The 22,345-nt window shown below is 34.8% G+C and overlaps 3 protein-coding genes across 5 annotated transcripts; 2 read left to right on the top strand and 1 right to left on the bottom strand.

Moving 5' to 3' along the window:
* Window positions 1–16,342: 16,342 nt before the first annotated feature.
* LOC107927775 (pentatricopeptide repeat-containing protein At1g12300, mitochondrial) lies at window positions 16,343–18,573 on the top strand. 3 transcript variants are annotated; one of them, XM_016858888.2, is made up of 3 exons: window positions 16,343–16,465; window positions 16,574–16,738; window positions 16,881–18,573. In XM_016858888.2, the coding sequence occupies exon 3, from the start codon at window positions 16,933–16,935 to the stop codon at window positions 18,466–18,468; it is 1,536 nt and encodes a 511-aa protein (XP_016714377.1). In that variant the 5' UTR covers window positions 16,343–16,465; window positions 16,574–16,738; window positions 16,881–16,932; the 3' UTR covers window positions 18,469–18,573. The 3 variants fall into 3 exon arrangements, with proteins under 3 accessions (XP_016714377.1, XP_040944081.1, XP_040944080.1); XM_041088147.1 differs by having other exon boundaries at window positions 16,574–18,573; XM_041088146.1 differs by having other exon boundaries at window positions 16,374–16,778.
* Window positions 18,574–18,660: 87 nt separating this feature from the next.
* LOC107927777 (uncharacterized protein At2g34160) lies at window positions 18,661–20,361 on the bottom strand. Its single transcript, XM_016858890.2, has 5 exons — window positions 19,964–20,361; window positions 19,569–19,617; window positions 19,308–19,370; window positions 19,043–19,110; window positions 18,661–18,943 (listed from the first exon to the last, which is right to left on the bottom strand). Exons 1-5 carry the CDS (start codon window positions 20,255–20,257, stop codon window positions 18,866–18,868), a joined length of 552 nt encoding a protein of 183 aa, XP_016714379.1. The 5' UTR covers window positions 20,258–20,361; the 3' UTR covers window positions 18,661–18,865.
* Window positions 20,362–20,768: 407 nt separating this feature from the next.
* On the top strand, window positions 20,769–22,323 carry LOC107927778 (40S ribosomal protein S15-4). The gene is made up of 4 exons (XM_016858891.2): window positions 20,769–20,919; window positions 21,003–21,151; window positions 21,261–21,318; window positions 21,919–22,323. The coding sequence occupies exons 1-4, from the start codon at window positions 20,917–20,919 to the stop codon at window positions 22,165–22,167; spliced, it is 459 nt and encodes a 152-aa protein (XP_016714380.1). The 5' UTR covers window positions 20,769–20,916; the 3' UTR covers window positions 22,168–22,323.
* Window positions 22,324–22,345: the final 22 nt, after the last annotated feature.

Raw genomic sequence — 22,345 nt, 5'->3', positions numbered from 1 at the left:
GGCCAATCAAGAGAGGTATTTCTATTCTTTCCATCACCTTTCTTTCGGTACCATCAAATGCTCTCACTATGTTCTGGCATGATTTCATGTGAGAGCTGTCCACCGGTAACCTATTTAAGGTGGATAGGGGTAAAACATTCAAGGCTGATCCATTATCAATTAGCACTCTTGACAACATATGTTTCCCACAGTAAGTAGAAACATGTAAGGCTTTGGTGGTTCCTCTTCCCCCGGGCGGTATTTCATCATCATTAAAGAATATGAAATTGTCGGCACTGATATTATTAACCAAACGGTCCAACTTATTCACTGAGATATCATCAGCGATGTAAGTTTCATTTAGCACCTTAATCAGCGTATTACGATGTATCTCTGAACTTAGAAGCAATTCAAGCATCGAGATACGAGCCGGTTGCTTATGTAATTGCTCTACCACGTTGTACTCGCTATGTTTTAAAAATTTTAGAAATTCACTAGCCTCATTTTCAGTTACCGGCTGATTGATGCGCGGCTCGATTTTGTCTGTCTTTACTTTTCCCAATTCAACCGCTAAGGCTTTTCCTTTTCCAGACTCCACTCTTGCGTTTGCCGGATCATAGCGTTTTTCACTTCGTGTATAGAATCCTTCATCCTCTCCTGAAGCATTTATCAAGCTCTCCTCTCCTGGGATTGTTACATTGCAGTTGTAATTCCAAGGAATCTTTTTGCTATCCTTGTAGGGAAAGGATACAGGTTTTTGGATTACGACCTTTGGTGCTATTTGTATTTCAGATTCTCTGCTCATTGGTTTTGCAATAATCACCACCGGGTAATTGGCCTTTTGGGCTTTCCCCGTGGATCCTTCTTCTGCAGCATAAACCTCTCCTCCTTTTAATCCCTTAATCTCTTCATAAAACTCCAACTCTTTGCTATCCATTAAGTTTTGCATCATGGTTCTGAACTCGGTGCAATCTTGGATGTCATGGCTTTCTTCTGCATGGAACTCGCAAAATTTCCTTGTTCCTTCAGGCCTTTCTATTGAAACTTGCTTGATGAGACCTCTTTTCATCATTTGTTTCCAAACCCATTCAAGGGGGGTCTTTATCTCTGCTATGTTGGCTTTGACTCTCCTTCCTCCATATTCAATTATCGCATTCACCCCTTTATTATCATGGTTGGGCAACGGATTCTCTGCTACATTCAGTCCTGATGAGTCACCTATCTTTACGATCCCCAAATTGATAAGTCTTTCAACTAACTTCTTGAATGCAGTGCAGTTTTCAATTGAGTGCCCCTTGGTCCCCGCGTGATACTCGCATTGAACGCTTGCGTCATACCACTTAGGGTATGGAGGTTGCATAGGTTTAAGGTAAAATGGAGATATCACACGTGCATCGAATAAGTTCTGGTACAATTCCCTATACGTCACTGGGATGGGTGTGAATTGAAGTTTCTCTACCTTTGGCCTTGGATTGGATTCCTGTGTCGAAAAAATTTGCTGATTAGCGGTTACTGCTCTGGCTTGCCCCATCGTGATTGATTTAGAATGGTCCCTGTTAAACGTGCTTGTATTGTTTATCTCATGTTCCTTTTTCCTTGGAGCCGACCTTTTAGTACTTTCTCCTGCTTCTATCTTGCCACATCTTATGGTGTTCTCTATCATTTCTCCAGACATCACTATGTCTGGAAAGCTTTTAGTGGCACTGCCCAACATGTGATTGAGAAATGGAGCTTTCAAGGTATTGATAAAAAGCATGGTTATCTCCTTCTCTAAAAGTGGTGGTTGAACTTGTGCTGCTACCTCCCTCCATCTCCGAGCATACTGGCGAAAGTTCTCATTAGTTTTCTTTTCCATGTTTTGCAATACAATTCGATCGGGTGCTATATCCATCACATGTCTATACTGCTTTATAAAGGCCTGCGCCAAATCTTTCAAGGAGTGGATTTCGGTTCGACTCAATTGATTGTACCATCTAGCTGCTGACCCGATCAAACTGTCCTGAAAACAGTGAACCAACAGTTGCTCATTGTTGATGTACCCGGTCATCCTTCGGCAAAACATAGTGATATGAGCCTGGGGACAACTTGTCCCGTCATATTTTTCAAACTCCGGTATCTTAAATTTGGGAGGAAGAACCAAATTTGGTACCAAGCTTAGATCTTTAGCATCCATCCCATGATAATTCTCGCCACTTTCTATGGCTTTGAATTTCTCTTCGAGCCATTTACATCTTTCCTCCAATCGACTCGGTAGTTCTTCCTTTGTTTTCTCTTTTCCCATCATTTCGTCAAAATCGGGTACTATGGGATTAGTAGGGGCTTCTCCGAGATGAGAACCTATTCCAGTTTGGAAATTTACTAGTATTGAGGCACCAATTTGAAATTGCTGAGGCCTGATAGTAACAGATGATCTGCGTGGTTGCACCTCAGCTTGGGTTTGCGCATGAAGAGGAGTGAAACCTGGGGGTTAGAGAGGGCTATCATTATTTTCTTCTTCTGTATTAACCACGGGGTCTTTTCCTTTGTTGCTTCCCCCTTTGAACAATTGCGTTAATTCAGCTATCATGCTTTTTTGAGACTCTATCATTTCGTTCTTCATATCTTGTTGAATCTTCTCTAACCGCTCTTGCATTTGTTCTTGTATCTCCCTTTGATCCATGGCTTTTGTTTTGCGACGGGTACCGTAGTGATAAACGATTGGCGAATTTTTGTTAGTTTCCAGGGTAGTTCTGTCATAATTTTAAATTAATTAGGCTCCCTTTTTAAAACTTAATGCATATGATGATATGTAAATGCATGAATGCAAAAAAAAGAGGCACTGATTCTAATTCAACTTCATTAGAAAGCTTTACTAAAGAAGAAATTTCTTTACATAAAATAGATTACATATACGGCTTTGCCCTTATGCCCAAAGCCTTAACCTTTTTAAGGAGCCAAGCTAATTCTCGGCCCCGGTCCGATTCCACCTCAAACTTTAAACTTAATAGATCAGCTTGAACCACTAAGGTTTGCAGGTGATCAGCTACCTCGCGTACTTGAACCACTGCCTCACCCATAACATAATCTCTGTCTCTAATCTGATCTTGAGACCGCTGGAATCGCCCTTGCCACTGCTCACTACTTCTTTCCAGAAGCTCTATTCGGAATTCGCTGCTTTGCAATGCGTCCTCGAGCTCTCTTACTTGTCCCTTTAATTCTTCAATTTTTTCCAAGCTTACCTTTAATTCAATCACAGAATTACGCTACGGTATTGGTGAAGTAGCCTTTCCAGTTCAATTATTCGGGCATTCAACTTCGTCTTCTCATTTTGGCAGACTAGCAGACTTTCTCCCAAAGTAACTTCTCGAGTTTGAGCATCCTGAAATTTCTTTTCCCACTGATTAGCTTTCGTTCTTTCCTCCTGAATTTCCTGCCGCCATTGTTCTGACGTTTTACCCAAGCCAGCAGTTCTTATCGACCTGCGCAACTTCTTGTAATCAGTCTTCAGGCTGTCTAAATCTTCTTCTGCCTTGTTCTTCCCTTTCCTTAATTTGTCGGCCTCTAATCTTTGAATGTCCAAATCTAGTCCTAACTGCATTTTCTCTTCCTCTAACTTCTCTACTTTCTTTCCTATCTCCAAACTCCTCTTTTCAAATTCTTGCTTGATAATCTCTATCTCAGAGGGCAGTACCTGTAGGTGTTCCTCTAAAGATCGAGCAGTTTCTGGATTAGACGCCGGGATATTATCGTTGACCCTTTGATCACACCACTGGCTATACTCGGGGGTCATCGTTGGACCCACGGCTAAAATTCTCATTCGGCGAGTTTGGTTCCAAGCATTAGACACCTCTCGAACCTTTTTCTTGTAATTGTCCTCCCTATAAGAAAAATCAGAATAGGCCAACCCCAGCGTTGCTGGTACGAATTATCGTGATCTATACTGTCTGGATACGAGTAGAGGAGCATATCCGATAGCTCCCCATATCCCGAGCAGAGGAACCCAGTCGAAATCTCCACACCGGTACAATATCTCATCAGGAATTAACCAAGGAGCCCTCCATTCAATATCTTCATCCTGGAGATTCTGGAGTATCTCCCTCCATCTTTCTTCTGAAAGATCATCCCAACTTGGTGTGGCCACCAATTTCTCTAGAGGGGAGTAACCGTTAGAGAACACTCGATAAGAGACTTTTTCCATTTTCCAGAAATGACTATGAAACCATGCCAATAAAAGTTGTGCGCATCCAATAAACCTTCCCTCACCTGTTTTCCGACATGCACTCAGGGATCTGAAAGTTTCCGCCAATATTGCCGGAATCGGTGTAACCCCTTTACTAAGCTGATCAAACAAATCAGATACAACCTCGTCGATGTGCCCTAAAGCCTTGGGGAAGACCACTAGCCCGTAGATACCTAAAGCGAAGACATCGACCCTTTTCTTTACGTCAGGATGTACAAGCACCAAATCTCGTAAGCTTTTCCAAAGGACACATTTACTGTCGCCCTTCTATTGGATTCGGGCAGCGACCCACTGCTCGCTCATCCCGGTAATGTTCATTAATTTCCTTAACAATGAAGGGACACAAGCAGCTCTAGAATAAACCCTGTCGACTTGAAACTTTGGGCACCGAAGCAAGGTCGTATACTCCTCCACAGTAGGCGTCAAATCGACTTTCCCAAAAGTGAAACAACTGTAGGCAGGATTCCAAAATTGAGCAATGGCTCGGAATAAATACTTGTCCACTTTGACACTGAGCAGATAAGGTAGGTCACCGTAGTTACAATAGAACAGCTGCTTGGTCCCGACATCCCACTGATCCCAGACTTCTTTCATTTCTCGAAGGTCATTCTGGATTACACTGATACGGGTGAAATCCCATAATTCTGACACGTGCCCCTCGGTAAGACTATCGCCTTTCTCCCGTTGTGTCGTTTCAGCCCAAACTCGCACAGCTGCATTATCTTCTACTTTATCAAGAAATCCCTTTTCCATGATAAGCTTTCGTTTTAGACACTGAACATGAATGGACACCTATTTTAGAATGACAATGCTGTACAATCAAATAAAGCAAAGATAATATTACGCAGAACAAGATTTAACGTAAATGACGATAAATATAACATCCATTTAGGTAAGCACTGAGGTTTGGCGTAGCTCTATCTAGGTCGGTTCTTATGGGTCATTACATGTGGTTTGGTTCTAAGCAGGGTACCTGAACCAGCAGATTCCTCAATCCTCACCCATTATAGGCTCATACGGACCGAGTTCAGTTCAGGGGAATACATTTCCCTATGGCCATGCGGAGATGAAAATCTCACGAAGACATAGGTACGGATGTATCCCGGAAGCGATTCACTATCCCATGCGGAGATGAAAACCTCACGAAGGGGTAGCTTCTCACTCCCACTTAAGAGGTGTGACCAACGGTCATGCAATGCAATGTGCAGAGGTATATAAAAACTTAAAATACCAAACATGATAAAAACTATAACTCAAAATAAAATGCAATGAGAGGATCGGATATTTAACTCAAATTTTCAACTTTTGACAAAAGGACAAGAGATAATCAACTCGTGGCTTGACTCTCAATTTTTTTGAATCCCCAGTGGAGTCGCCAAGCTGTTGACACCATTTTTTTGATTGAAAAACGGGGTCGACTTGGGTTTTGAAAATGAAAAAGGAAGTCGCCACCAATCCTTTTTGAGGTGTGATTGGGTCACCTTGGAAAAAGGTTGTTTTTAATAAATAATTTGATTTTATTAAAACAACGGTTTTGGTCTACGAAATTTAGAAAATGGGTTCGGGAGTCGGTTACGTACGAGGAAGGATTAGCACCCTCGTAACACCCAGAAATTGGTACCTAGTTGATTATCTAATGTCTTGATGTCGAAAATTGAGAACTTGAAAGAATTAAAAATACGATCCTTGTATTAAAATGAAAATTTTTGGAAAAAGAAATATATTTCACGTTAATCGAGAAAGAGAATCATATCCAGTAAGTTAGAATACAATATCTCAAATTCTCGATACGCGAATGAAAAATGCTTATTTAAAAGATATTCTAGCCATCTCGGATTTAAAAATGAGATCACGACCAGTAAGTTAGGACGTGATTTTTTAATCCCGAGGTCATCTAAAATTTGAGTTTGGAAAGATTCGTACATTTAGATTTATCGAGAAAATCGAAACCCAGTAAGTTAGGGCACGATTTTCTCGAATCCAAACACGAAATGCCATTTTTAAAAAAATAAATTTTGTTATATCGAGTAAAAATAAAGCACAAAATTATAGTGAAAGCAAATTACATTATTTATGCATGGCAAAATCATAATGAACATGAAAATATAAAAACGATGCAAGCTATAGCAATCAATATGAACGATCAAACTTACAACATACAAAATAACAAAATAAAAAAACGAATAAAGTTAAATCATTCATTCAAAATAATAACAAAATGAAATAAATAAATAGCAAATACAATTAAGTATAAAAAGATATATATAGACATGAACTAAAATATGTGTATACATGAATTAACAAAATATATAAAGTATATTTTATATAAAATAAATAAATACGCGTATGTATAAAAAAAATATGTACATATATAGGTGCATAAAACTATGGAATACGAAGATAAAAAAAATACATATAAAAAGTAAGTGTATATATATATTGTAAAATAAAAGAAAAAGTATATATGTACAAACTAAAGTTTAAAACTAATGAAAATATACATATGTATACAAATAAATATGTTAATTTATATACATACTAAAAATATATTGAAAATGTGTATGTATATGCGGATTTAAAAAAATATAAAAAAGGTGTATTTTGGACTATAAAGATTATATATAAATATGTATGTATTTATGAAAATGAAAATATGTATATAGATATATAGATAGGTACATAAGTTGTAAAATATATAAATATATATATGTACCAGAAGTTTAAATAAAATTAATATAAATAAATAAGTAATAATAATAATAGTAGTAGTAATAATAATAATAATAATAATAATAATAGGACTAATTCAAAACGGGAACGAAATCTCAGGGCTGAAATAAAAAATAAAACGGAATAAAGGATCAAAATGTAATATGCGCGAAAAAGGGGGGGACCAAAATCATAAATACCCCGAAGCCCAAAAACGCAGTGCAGCAGAGGGTCAAAATAGAACAAAAACAGAATTCTGGGGCGAAATTGAAAAATAGGAAATAGCGAAACAGGACCAAATTGCAACGCTACAAAGTCGGAGGGACTACGCGCACAAATATCCCATTTAAAGAAAACACGCGGATCCTTCCCCTGGGTCGGGTCACCGCGCGGGTCAGAGCTCAATACGACGCCGTTTTTGAGCCACTGATCAGACTCCAAACGGCGTCGTTTCACACATCATGTAAGGGCCAAAAAGAACCCTAATCTGGTAGCCTCCATTTCATTTTCTAATGAGAAGAGAAAAAAATAAGAAAATAAAAAAAAAGAAACAGGAAAAGAGAACAGAGAGCTCGAATGCTCTCCTCTCTGTGCCCCTCTCGGCCTTAAAGCTCAGGCCACCATCTCCGCCTCCATGGCCAGGAGCTGCGCGAGAACGGCCTCTAGGCCTCCCCCTTTTGCGGCGTCCCCGAAGGCTAAGCCTTCTCAACCGCGAGACCAAAAGGAAAAGGGATGAAACGCCCCTTTTTGCTCGACTCCGACGACGGCAAAGGCGGAGTTCCGACACCAGCCCACCGAAGCAGTAAGGTATCTTCCCCTTTCCCTTTTAGTCCCACTTTATTTATTAAACGATTGCAGAAAAATAAACAAAAATAAAAGAAATAAAATGAATAAGAACACGAGAACAGAGTAGAAATAACTGGAGTCAACCTTTTTTGATTTGCTTTTTCTTTTTCTTGAATTCAAAATGCTGTCTCTAAAAAATGTACAGAGATATTGTTTGGCTTTTATAGCCAATTTACATTGTATTTTTTGGTTGTATTCTATTGCCTTGCACTATCTGTTGCGTGCTCCGGCTTTTTCTGCCATTTTGCAGGTGTTGATAAAGCTAGGCATGGTGGGTGGCGATGGGACAAGGCGAACGGCAGAGGGATGGGTGCGGCGCTAGGTTTGGCTAGGGTTTCATTTTTCTGAAACCCTAGTTGGATTTTTTTGGGGGGGAATTGGGCTCCGAATTTGGGCCTCGGGTTTGGGTTGTAATTGGGCTTGTGGGTTGGTGTTTGGGCTCTGTTAATTGGGCCCGGGCAATAATTGGGCTGTACACTTTTATTCAAAAAAAAAACCTTTAAGTCAAGAAGATAACTTTGATGAATGGTAAAAACCAAAATATATTTTCAAAAAGGGTATGTTAAAAAAATGATGTACAATATGATACAAAAACTTTAATGGAAAACACATATGAGTACATATTTACAAAATGTATATACAAGTATAATATACAAGCAAATTCGAAAATACGAGTGGGTACATACTTAGCATACAAATATAAGTGTACATATAAAAAGGGTAAGTGAAGAAATACATACAACAAATTTATAATCATTTCTAAAAATATGCATGTATATATGTAATGACAATAAAATAAGAGTATAAGAACATGCAGATGTGTATACATTTTCAAAAAATAAGAAAAATGTTTTAGCATATACATATAAAATATAGAGTATATAAAAGTAGAAAATAAAAAAAAAATGAAAACGTATGCATATGCATATATATTTACAAGAAAAGAATAAAATATATAAATATAATATATAAATAAACTATGGGAAAATATATATATATATGTGAAAATCTGTATGTATATAATATAAAGAAAATGTATGAATTATAAAATGGAAAAAAAATGTATATGTATTATAAAACGTATGTATGTTATAAAAATAATAATAATAAGATCATGATAAAATAGTATAACATAATTTAGGAAAAAAAACAATAAAACAGTTTAAAAAAAAGGGTTGAACTGAACTAAAAGGGAAAAAATGGGTAAATTCGGAGTAAAAAAGGACCACGTTGAATGCGCGCGCAAGAGTGGAGGACCAAAAGGGAAATTATCCCCTCCTTCCAAAACGCTGCGCAGCAACGGACTAAATTGAAACAGACATCAAATATGCGGCCCAATTTAAAACAAAATAAAACTGGTTTAATTGAAGCACGTTGTAAAAAGGGGGACCAAATGCGCAATTTCCCCATTAGCCAGAACGCGCGGGTCCTCCCCTCCTGGTCGGGTCACCGCGCGGGTCGCACCTGGCTAAAACGGCGCCGTTTTGAATGTTATTTAAAACAATTTTTTCTTTCAAAATCATTTACAACCGAATGAAAAAATACATATATAAAAATATATAAAAAAAACAATGCTTCTCTGGTGCTCTGCTAGGGTTTAATCCTAGCGTCCTAGCGCCACCCCTCGCCCCGCGCCACAGCCCGATCGTCGTCCCGGCCTCCGACAATGAGGGAGGGGGAGTCGATTCAATGGTTCGGCGAAGCAGGTAAGTCGTCTCTTCCTTTACTTCTTTTTATTATTTCTTTTTTCCTTTAAAAAAATGAAAATAAACAGAGTAGAAAAACGCGAGAAGAAAAAAAAGGAATCCGATTTCACCTTTGAAAAAAATCCTTGTATTTCTCAGTATTTTTTCTCAAATTTCTTTTGTGTATTTTCCCGTCCCCTATTTACATGTTTTGATAGGCCTTTTATAGGCCGAAAAAAAAAACGAAAATACAATTATTCTGCTTGTTTTTTCCTTTCGGACACTTTGAGTCCGTATTCGCAGGTGAAAGAGGAGCAAACAACGCTCGTGGGGTGGTCGATTCCGAGACGTGCGGTGCTTGGGAACTGCTGGAGGCGGAGTTGGGCAGACATGCGGCTGGTATTAGGTTTTTCGTTTTGGCTAAAAATTTGTTAGGCTTTGGGCTGCTTATTAGGCTAGGGTTTAGGTCATGTATTTTGGGCTTGCTTATTTGGTTTTAGTGTCCCGGGCAATTTGGGCTTGTACACCCATGATAGTAACTATTCTAGTGTAAAATTCATTTAAATGTTTTTATTTAAAATAACTAACTCTAATTAATAAACCAATTTTCTTTTAAAATATAATTATGATTTAAAGGAAAAAATATTTTGGTTCAATTTATTGATAAATTCTAGCTTTCTTAAAGGCTTAATATACCTTTCTAAAATTTTTAGATTGGCATTTTTTTCTAATGTGTTATTTGTATTAATTTTTGTTCAATTTGATACTTATATTTGACAAAAATTATATATTTCTAGTACTCAAAGGTGACTATTAATTTTTTAGTGTTTAATGTGGGTTTTAAGACTGGTTTGATGAAATTTAATTATTAATATTATTAAGTTTGAATTTTTCATGATTTTTAATAAAATAAATTTAGTGTTAATTGTGAATTTGTTTAATTTTGAGTTTAATTTGTCAAATATAGTCTAATGGATATGATTTAATTATGATTTAAGAGTCGATTTGATAAAAGTTAAGTGCTAATATTATTAGTTAATTATGATTTTTTTATCAGATCAACTCTAAAACATGAATTAAGCACTAAAAAGTTGACATTATCATCTTCAAGTACCAAAATGTATAACTTTTATCAAATACAAATACCACATTGACTCAAAAAATAACATAAATACCACATAAGAAAAAAATGCCAAGCTTATATACTAAATTATTCATTAAGCCTTTCCTAAAACTAAAATAGTTGAAGACACTTTTAATATTGAGTAAACTACTTTAATAGTTGCTAAATTTCTTATGAAAATTTAATCACTAAACTATCCGAATTCGTTTTCAGTCACGGTGCCTTAAAAGCATAAACGATTGGATGATGCAGATTTTTTTATAAAAAGTTATTTAAAGCAATAGGCCTCAGCATATTGAGAAATCGTTTTATGGACTCTCCCCATCACATCAACCATGGTCCCTTTCCAATTATTAACTTTTTTCATGTCATTGATACATAATTTTGATAATTTTTTTACCCTAAAACTCTAAACCTTAAACTTGACCCCTGAACCTTGAACTTCAGGGTTCTAGGTTTGGGTTTGATTTTGGGGTTCTTAGTTCAAGGTTTGGGTTTGAGTTCGGGGTTTTTATGTTTTGTATTCTAAGTTCAAGGTTCGAGGTTTAGGATAAAAAAATTATCAAAATTGTGTATCAATGACTTAGAAAAAAGTTATGAAATGTCATTAAATAATTAAAAATGAACTATAGATGATGTGATGGAAAGCATACATAAAATAGTTTCTTCATCATATCTTTTTTTTCTTAATTTTTCTCGTATCTTTCCTTCCTCCTTTACTTTTTTCTCCTTTTTTTTTGTTTTTCTCTTTCTTATTTTCTTTGCTTCTGGCAACCCTAATAGTCATCACCTTACGCCGCCATCGTCCAATGTTGCCTTTGACTAAACTTGTAGCCAAAATGCTCCCCTTTTTATCCTTTTTCAAACTACACAAGTAGTTTTCTGAAAAACAAGAACCACAATGCCCAAAAGCTCTCGAAATAAAAACTTTTGATCTAGGAAGCACGGACACGGCTCATCCCTCCTCGTATCGGTGTTGTGCGTGTGTCCGACACGGACACTCGTCGGACACGTCAAAATATGTCAAAAAAATAAAAATTGGACATGGTCCTGAAACGAGTGTCTAAAAACGAACATGATCCCAACACCGTGACGATGGATGGCGGCACCGGATTGAAAAACCCCAGATGAGAGTGAAAGGAAAAGTAGAGTTTAAATTTTCTTTCTCCTATTTTTTTTTCATGAAAGGATGAGGGTTTTCTTAAATGAGATAAATTTTTTATTTTCTCAGACAAATTTGAAGCAGTTCAAGGCCTGTCTTGGCTATTTGTAATTAATTTAAAATATTGGGCTGGATTAACTTTTTGGTTTATTATTGAGGGCAACCTAAGGTCTTTCTTGGGCTATTTGTAGATTGATTTAAAATATTAGGCTAGTAGCTTTCATTGTCTGCACGATCCCATTTTTAAAATTTCAATTTCAGTTTTTTGTTTGCTTTCCTTATTTCCATTTTCCTATTTTCAAGTTTAAACAAATATGGAAGTTTGAAGCAATTGAATGTAAGTTTAATTTTTTATTTTGTTTATGCTTTGAATGATTTATGTTTTTTTTTTTGGATAAGTTTGAATGGGTTACATTATTTTATTTGTTTAGGTATTTTTTATTTTTTATTTTTTGTATATTTGTATGTTGATCACTCTTAAAGTATATATTTAATTTTTTTTGTTAATACTTTAGGTTTCTAATTATGACATCTCAAAGTGGTAGTGGAAGTGTTGGCTCATCAAATAATGTTACTAATGCTAATGTGTTTCAAGATGATATTAGTAACACTCCTCTTTGGAGACATGTTACTAAATTACCGAAAACTTGAAGGAGGCGGGAATGTTAGTTTTGTGTGTAACTTTTACAATGCTACATTTAAAGGGTCATACTCTAAGGCTAAATCACATTTATTGAAACTAGATGGATAAGAAATTCGAGTGTCCTAAAGTAACACTACAACATCTGAAATGAAAAAAATAGTTGAAGATGTGAAACTCAAGTTGCAACAAAAAATAGTCTCATTGCCACTTGGTTCTCAAACACTAGCATCTTCCTTTAGGCCAAACACAACCCCACTTCAAGGGCATAGTTTAGTTTCTAAAAGAAGAAAATGCCCTTTAAAACAATCGTTAAACCTTATTGCTCGAGAAAATTTAGATAGTGAAATTGCTTGAATGTTTTATACAGGTGGATTACCTTTTCATAGTTATATGCCCTTGGATAGCTGCTAGTCTAGAATATGTTACTCTCTTGGTCTCCCTCCTCCGTCTAGCTGTTCAAATCATTAAGATGATGCCTTGAGGAGTTGAGCCTACAAAACCCATAATGGGTACGGGTTTCTCTATTCCCTTTAGCCTTTTGTTTTCTTTTTCCTTCTAATTTTTCTATGATCTTCTTTTTATCGAGTTCTTCTTTTTTTGATTAGAAGTGCTAATGGGTAGGACTGAGTCTAAGCATAATATTAATATATTTTATTTTTGTTTAAGTTCAGCCCAACCCGAAATATGAATCTAAAATTTTGCTTAAATCCTCTCATATTATTTTTAAATATTAAAAAAATAGTTTAATTTAATATTTAACAATTTAATTTTTTTATTTATTGAAATTTTTTATATAATCATCATAACATTATTTTAATATTTATATTAGAATATTATTTTGTATTTAATATAGATTTATTTTTTTAATGTGCTATAAATTTCACAATATATAAAGATAACATAATATAAAATATTATAAACTTAAAAATAGGTTAGACCCTGAATGTTTAAGTCTAAGCTTATTTTTCACGTCTAATATTTTTACTCAAACCCTATTAAATTTCAGGTGAGTAACCTAGCCTATGAATAGGTCTAGTTATAATGACTCAATATAGATTAACGATGGAACGTGAGGATAAATGGTTGAGTTGACCGAGCCAACTCTCCATAAACCAATCAGAACAAAAATGGTGGAAATTGGGTTTTATATCATAACGGCGTTAATTATATAACTAACCGCACAATCATTAAAAAAATCGAATTCAAATAGTTTAGTGATTAAATTAGAAATTTTTGTAATTAAATGACCAAAACAAAAACAGGTGAAAAGTTTAGTGATCGTTAAAATAGTTTACCCTTTATATTTTAATCTTTATACTTTTTGCTTATGCAGTGAATCCAACGGCCAGGAATAACTTAAACCCAATTTCTTGAAAAAGGGAAAAGAGCATTTTCATCCGTCAGATCATTTTCCTTCAAAAAGATAGGGTTTTCTCATAGGATATATAGGCCTCTCCCCTACCCACCTTAAACCCTAGATCTCTCTGCCAAATTTCTTCATTATTTTCCTCTTCCTTTTCGATCTATAGCCATTGAAGAACTTGAAGTTTCAGATCCGGTCCATTTGCTTGGACAGAGTAATCACGGTCGATTTCTGTTTAGCACAACAGGTTTCGTTTAAATCAATCGTGTTACTCCGTCCAAACAGATGTTTTTGGATCATCGAATTTGTTTTCCTCTTCGTTCCTTGAAGAAAACTGGGTTCAGGCCATGGAAATGAAAACAGCTGCTGATGCAAGTTATTTATTTTATTTTATTTCGTTCAGATCTTGATTCTTCGCAACAATGGTGAAACGTGTTTGTTAGATGTTGAATCCGCAACAATGGTGAAAACACGTGTGCACATTGCGTTGCAGCTTTTGAATCTATACGAAGTGGAGAGCATCTTCGTTGGATTGCAGTCTAGCACAGTTCTGTATTTTTTTCTTAAATCTTCATTCTTTAATTTTATCAATTTACATTTTCTTCCACCTTTACTAATTTTATAATTTTAAATTTGAGTCTAGATAATTAGATATTAATTTAATTAGAGAAATTTATCTTTTTATTAGATTTTGTCACAATATAAGATAAAATAAAATATTTTATATTAACAACATTTTCTAAATTTTTTAAATAATTTTTTTAAAAAAATTATTAAATGATGAATATGAGTTGAATGATGTATTGTTTGATTTATAAAATTATGAAAAAACTAAATCATTATCATGATACTATTAATTATTTATACTAATATTTAATCCTCTAAACTCATGTTAATTATATTGTTTAATTTTGCATTTTTTAATATATTTTAATTTTGTTATGTACATCTTAATATATTCATTGTATATATTTATACCATATATAAAATAGCTGATTAAGTTAGTGTCACAACTTAACTCGAAATCAGTTCAGTTATAAAATTATTAAAATACCATTATTTTAAATTATAATTAATATTATTATAAGGTAATTTTATCTTTTCACACTTTTATATGATCTTTAAATAAAATAATTTTATTATTTGAGATTCGAAAATAAAATCATCAAATTCATTGTAAAAAACTCTTGCCACCCCACTAATAATAATTTATTATATATTTTTAGAAATATATTGTTTTAATATAAAATAATTTTGTTTACTTACATCGTTATAATCCTAATTTAACTTAATACTGACTCAAAATTAATGACAACACCATATTAAACTATTGTATTAATAAATTTCAAATCATACATTTTGTTATTTATATTAAATTATTTTTAGCAATTTAAAGGTGTTAAAAGAAGGTATAATTTTGTAATTTTATAATTGACTTAGAGACCCGATTAAAGAAAATGATTAAAATACGACAAAATAACATTTTAACATGCTACGAAAATGACAATACGAATTATTGAGCAAAACAGCAATTGGAAGGGATACACTCAAAAGAGAGTTACTCAAATAAAAGGCCTACCATAAAGATCTATCCAAATAAAAGCTTACTTTCAGAACTCCGATGTTAAACATTTAACTATCAAATCAAATACAAAAATTTATTTTTATTTCCTTTTAAAGGAATTTACTCGAAAAAACATAATAATTATAAATTTAGTTTTACTATTTACTTATCTTGTCATCTTAGTTTTTTTTACTGTTTTATTTATTAACATTCAAAATTTAGTAAATTTTTGTTGAAATTATTTTCAATTATATTTGTTCAGTGGTGTGAAAAGAAAATTAGAAAAATGAAAACTAAAATAGTAGAAAAATAGAAAGATTTTTTTTAATTAATATGTTTGGTAAGGAGAATAGAAAAATTGAAGGATAAAAATAATTTTCTCTTTTATTTATTGCGTGGAAGAGTTAAAAAATGAGAATAAAGAAAATTAGTATTTTAAAAATACATAATTTTGAACAAATTTATATCTCCCTCTTATTTTCTCTTCTATTATCATTATAATTTGGAATTATTTATTTTTATGCATGAGGATGAAAATTTAATCATCTTTCTTTCTTTCTTTTTTCTTCTTACTAAGCAGCTATATCTCATACAAAATAAATCCGTTATATTCTATGTACTGAACCCCTCAAAGCACCTATAGAAAACTTAACACGTGTTTTCTAATAGAATTAATAATACCATGGATCCATAGTTTCCAAACCACAGCCTGACAAACTTCAGAACTACGCACCTCTACTAGGGCTATATGAGAACCACATGAAGGCCCAAAGTAATTTATAATCAGTCGTCCTAACATGTCTCATCCTAAAATGTCGCATTATCATCACTGGCCAAATCTCGATGTACGTACATCAAAACTATGAAATAACACATAATTTAAGAATTTAAAAGCGACTTTATTTTTTATTGGCTTTGAAAATTATGTGTTATTATTAAAATTTCAAAATAAAAAACCACAAGATTAAAAATAATCAAAATTAAATATAAAGACTAAATTCATAATTTATGCACAGTACAGGGACTAATAAGAATTTGACCATTTTAATAGCAGGTGCCAAATTTAACCCCGTTCATGTTAGCGGCCAGCCCTGGACTCGAAGCCTCGGGCAATCCATGCTATTTCAGCCTTTCAAGTTGGGAGAAAACCTTGACTGATAAGTTCCCTTGATGTTCGTTTCATCTTTCAGTTTTCAGCTTAACAGTCGTTAAGTCGCTTTCCTTTCCTGGTTTTGTTATACACATGTTGCTCAAGAGCAAAACTTATTCTAACCATGCAGTTCAAGGAACAACCAAAGCACTCAGCTCCCTCTCCTCTCTATTCACCAAAGACCCTCTTCAAAGCTCTTCATTGATACCCAAACCCAGAGTCCAAAACCCGCGAAAACCTCTCCTTTTGTGTCCCAACGAGTTCGAGTATTTCGTCAGGCGTCAATGTAAATCAGGTAAAATCACCCTCAACGATGCACTTACTTACTTTAACAAGTTAGTAACAACTGAACCTTCCCCATTGATTCAAACGTTTAATATTGTATTGGGTTCAGTTTCAAAGCTTAAATGCAATTCAAATGTGTTTTCAATGTATAGGAAGTTGAATGTTGAAGGGATTAAAGCAAATTTGTATACTTTAAGCATTTTGATGAATAGTTGCGGTCAATTAAAACAAATGAGCTCTGGGTTTTGTGTTTTTGGTGAGATTATAAAGAGGGGATTTGAGCCTGATTTGGTTACTGTTAGTATTTTGTTGAAGGGTATGTGTGCGGATGGTAAGGTTTTGGATGCAGTTCAAGTATTTGATAAAATGTGTGAAAGAGGGTTTCAAGGGGACGGTGTTATATATGGGATTCTAATTAACGGGCTTTGTTTTATTGGTCATCCGGGTATGGCTCTAGAATTGCATAGGAAGATGGAAAATAGTAGCTGTCAAGGGACTTTGCTGACGTTTAGTATGGTTATTGATGCTTTTTGTAAAGATGGGGTGGTTGATGAGGCAGCGAGTGTGTTTTCCGAAATGGTTTCAAAACAAATTAGTCCTGATGCTGTTGTTTATGGTTCTTTGATCCATGGGTTTTGTGGTCTAGGTAGGTTGAAAGAAGCTGTTAATGTTTTTGATGAAATGGTTAGTCGAGGACTCACTCCGGATTTGATCATGTATAACACTTTCATTCATGGTTTTTGCCAAGTGGGAATGTGGGGAGAAGCTGTGAAAATTTTCAATCGGATGGTTGAAAATGGAATTTCTCCGGATGTGGTAACCTTCACAACTTTGATAGATTCTCTAGGCAAAGAAGGAAAGACAGGAGAAGCTCAAAGGATATTTGATTTGATGATTCGACAGGGGGCGAAGCCAGACATACGAACTTATAATTCACTCTTGAGTGGATTATGTTCAAACGGTCACTTAGATGAGGCAACCAAACTCTTTGGTTTGATAGTTGATCAAGGTCTTGAGCTTGACGCATTTAGCTACAATATAATGATTAGTGGCTATTGCAAGAGTTGGAAGATGGATGAAGCTTTTGAACTCTTTCAGAAGATGCATGACAATGTAATTAAGCCGACTATAGTGACTTACAACACACTCATAGGTATGCTTTTCCAAGAAGGGCAAGTGAGCACTGCACAAAAGATGTTTAATGAGATGCATGTTTATGGTCAGTCTCCAGCGTTATCTACATATACTGTCATGTTGGATGGGCTATGCAAGCATGGCCACATTGAGGAGGCTCTTGATCTCTTTCATTCCCTTGAAAGTACCAATAAAAAACCGAGCATTGAGCATTTCAGCATACTTATTGATGGAATGTGGAGAGCTGGAAAATCCGAAGAAGCTAGGAAAATGTTTACTGAAATTTCTGAGAAAGGGTTGTCTCTTGATGTTGTAACATATAACATAATGCTCAGCGGCCTCTGCAAGCAAAGTATGTCACTGGAAGCCAATAAATTGCTCATGGAAATGGAAGAAAAAGGCTGTGTACCCGACTCGATCTCATTTAATACCCTTATTCATGGACTCTTACGCGAAAAGGAGGTTGAAAAAGCAATGAATCGTTTGGAAGAAATGCGCAGAAGGAATTTCTCAGCAGATGAAGGAGTCACTTCATTACTGCTACGCCTTGCCATGAAGGATAAACAATGTCGTGCAGCTCTCGAGTCCCTTCCAGATGTTATCTGAAAAAGGCTGTTTCTTGTAATATTAATACCAATGTGAACATATTAATCATCTGCCATAACTCCTCTCTTTTCTGCTTAACATAGAAAGTGCTAAGAGAATAGCAAAGCTTGCTTCTTTATGAATTCAATTCAGATGAGATCATAGTGTAGTATTGAGACTTAAGATGACAATGCAGCTGTGCTCAAAATGATATTCACAAAATACATCCTCTTTTAAACTTTTTGTACAAACTGTACAGTAGATTGATACTCAACTATTATAAAAGACTGATAAAAGAAGAAAAAAACACAGACAGAAAGGTAGTTCCACTATCTCCTACTTCATGGAAAGATCATCCATGATGCTATACAAGTAGTTAATTCCCAATGCTACTGCTTTTCTTTAATATCTATGCCTTCTAATCAGCAGCTTTCTTTGGGGTTACAACTGCATTCATGGCACCAAATTTCTCAGCTTTTCCCAGCACAATCTCAATCTTCCAAAAAAACAAAGACAAAGACAAAAGGAGAATTAGACTTATGAACAACAAGGACTCGTCAATAAGGATGGTATACAAGCAAGGCAACTAACTAACCTTAGCTTTCTCAATCTGACGGCCCTTTCGATCCTCCTGGGTGCTGAGTACAGTTGATGTCATTATCCCTGTTTTCATTGCCAAACAATCTGAATCAGTGACAACATACCAAGCAGGTAGTTAAACAGCAATGATAATATGATGTTATGGCTGTTATTTTGCGGATTTAATGACCTCTGCTTTGTGATAGCATTTCATTATGTTAGCTATCATGATAAATTTTGTGGCCGTAATTTAAGAAGGAAAAACTTGAGGCTTCTATTACCTTTTTGGATTGCGAATCCATTTCGCTTGAGGATCTCAGCTATAGTGACAACAGTTGGAATAGCTGCGTTAAAATAACTATAAGTATCAGCAAAAGTTCCAATGACAAACTACACCATATGGTCCAAATCATTAACCTACATACATATATACATATGGCTAATAACACTAGAAGAAGAACTTGACCAAGATTTTGTAACAAGACTGATGATCCTATTTGATTACAAGAAGAATCAAGTAAAAAGATCAGAGAAAATTATACCCATTCCTAAGCCGCAAAGCTCAACTTCATTGAACTCATTTATGTACCTCTGCAACAAAGCAAGCATTAGATTAGATTAACTAAAAACCCCATAAAGTTACAAAGAAGGAAGGTTTATATGCAATTTAATCAATGAACAGAACTCAACTAAATGTATTAAAACACTCCAAGTCTTATCCAATGATTATTAGAGCCAAAAAAAGATTAAAGATCCCATGATATGAAAAAAATCCATCAGAAATCAATTTGAGCACCAAGAAACAGAAGAAGAACTAAAACCCATTTCGGAAAAGATGCAAAAGCATAGAAAACCAATGAAAAGAAAGAAATCTCAACTTCTACTCCAAGAAAATCATTAACCCCAAAATTGAAACAATGTTCTTTTTTTTGTTTACCTTAGCACGATTGAGATAAAAGATGAAGGGTTTCTTGGTATTGGAAACTTGGACCTCCTTCTTCTGCTTCTTCTTCTTTTCATTCTTCATATTCTTGATCTCTTGTGGCGACTCGACAGTTTTCGCAGGAGAAATGATGGAAGCAACCTCGGCAGTGGCAACTACAGCGACTAATACTGGGTTCTTGCCGTTCTCCATGTTGCCATCGTCGCCGGCGATGATGGTCGCTTCGTTCTTGACTTCTTCTTGGGCCATAGGGCTCTCTGAAACTTCTTCTGCAACAGTCGACTCCATTGATTCAACTCGTTTCTTCGATTCTTCTGTGAAAAATATGGCGGGAAAAAGTCGGTAATCAGTTAAGAAGAAAGTTTCTTTCTGTGAAATGTGATTTGGGCTTGGGAAGAGATTTTTTTTTTATAAAGGAAAATTACAAGGGTACTGTCCAATGAATAACTGCCACGTGCTTATTTTTCAATAATTATAAATTCTAGTTGTTTTTTTTCCCAATTTGAGTTAAATGTTTAAAAATAAAATTAAATTAAATTCGAGTTTAAGCTAAAAACAAGTAATATCCAAATTACCAAAATTTTTGAGTTGAAATTTCAATAAAATAATAAAATAATAGCAATATAATAACAAAATAGTAATAAAATAGTTTGTTTTTTTATTCCATACCTTTTTTCGAGCCTATATTTTTGTTTAAATCTTCTCACTATTCGGACGGACTTTTAGAACTAGATAAATAACCCGACCCAAAAAACACTTTGATAAGTTTTTAAAAAAACATGTTACAGGCTCAGCCCAACAAATATCCAACACTTACACTATTTCTAAAAATTTACTTTAGGGTTTCAGCCTTTATATACGAAACTACTTATCCAAAAATAATTTTCACTAACCTCCCCCAAACAAAACCCTAACGGCTACAGCTTTAGAATTCAAGCCTTTCGACCATGGTAAGTGACCTCTCTCCTCTGCTTCATCTTTCTTCTTATTCTTTGTTGCTCTTATGGTGGGGAAAATGGTTTTTTTCTGATAGGCGGATGTTGAGACGGAGGTGGCGGCGGCTGGAGTGCCCAAGAAGCGAACATTCAAGAAGTTTAGCTTCAGAGGTGTTGATTTGGATGCTCTCCTTGATATGTCCACTGATGAGCTTGTCAAGCTCTTTCCTGCCCGTGCTCGCAGAAGGTAATAAGAAAACAGAAGCAAGTTTCATTTTTTTTTGCAAAATATGTTTTTTCTCAATTGCCATTAGTGAAAAATATGAAATGGGTTTTCCTTTTTTTTTTTGTTATAGGTTCCGGAGGGGTCTCAAGAGAAAGCCCATGGCTTTAATCAAGAAACTTCGCAAGGCGGTAATTTGTTCTTCCCTTTTGCTCTTTTCATTTCTTTTTTTCATCAATTTTGGATTTATCTTAGATCTAAAATTTGATGTGAAAGTTGAGAATTTTGACTTAATTTTGAGTATTCATAGTTATGTTAGGATTGTTTGTTCCATGACTCTAATTCTCCATTTTCATTTATCATTTTTGATGGATATATTCATTTTTATTTGGAAATTTGTTTTCTGCCAAATTCTAGCAACTGAAGCCTTATGTTAATGCTTGTACTTCAATTGGTTGCATTTCATTTGTTTATATTTTCAATTATGTCCCAGTCCTTGAATGTGCATAATAGAACATGATAAATTATGACAACTATCTGCTCCATATTTTTGCATTTTCTTAGTTCATTTTCCTTTTAATTTTCTACTTCTGATCATTGTTGGATGGTTAGGGTAACTGTATAATGTTAGAGTGATTCATTGTTGGTGTAGCGTTTTTGTTGCAGAATTTTCGTTCTAAATCCAGGTTTACAGGATATTATCTTGATAAAATCTCATTAGTGTTTGATAGTTCTATTCGAGTTAAACATTATACTTAAAGCATAATCTTTGTTCGGATGTCTTAACCCAGAAAAGGGAGGCTCCACCAGGTGAGAAGCCAGAACCAGTCAGAACCCACCTCCGAAATATGATCATAGTACCCGAAATGATTGGTAGCATTATCGGTGTGTACAATGGCAAGACATTCAATCAGGTTGAGATCAAGCCCGAAATGATCAGCCATTACCTTGCTGAGTTCTCTATTTCGTACAAGCCAGTTAAGCACGGTAGACCTGGTATCGGTGCTACTCATTCTTCGAGGTTCATCCCTCTGAAGTGAAGCCCTTTCATGCTGCTTGGAGCCTCAATTTGGGGTTTACTATTTGAGAGTTAAATTTTGTTTGTTGCACTCTTAGTAATGAAAAATTCACATCCTTTTGGTTGCTCCTTTAGATAATGAGAGACTTGACAATGTTTTAAAGAGTGCTTTGGTTCATCTATTTGTTGTGGTAGCTGGA

The sequence above is a fragment of the Gossypium hirsutum genome, chromosome D02, assembly GCF_007990345.1.
Source record: "Gossypium hirsutum isolate 1008001.06 chromosome D02, Gossypium_hirsutum_v2.1, whole genome shotgun sequence".
Taxonomy (NCBI): domain Eukaryota; kingdom Viridiplantae; phylum Streptophyta; class Magnoliopsida; order Malvales; family Malvaceae; genus Gossypium; species Gossypium hirsutum.
Note: the sequence above shows the minus strand (reverse complement) of the source record. Positions and strands in the feature narration are given on the sequence as shown.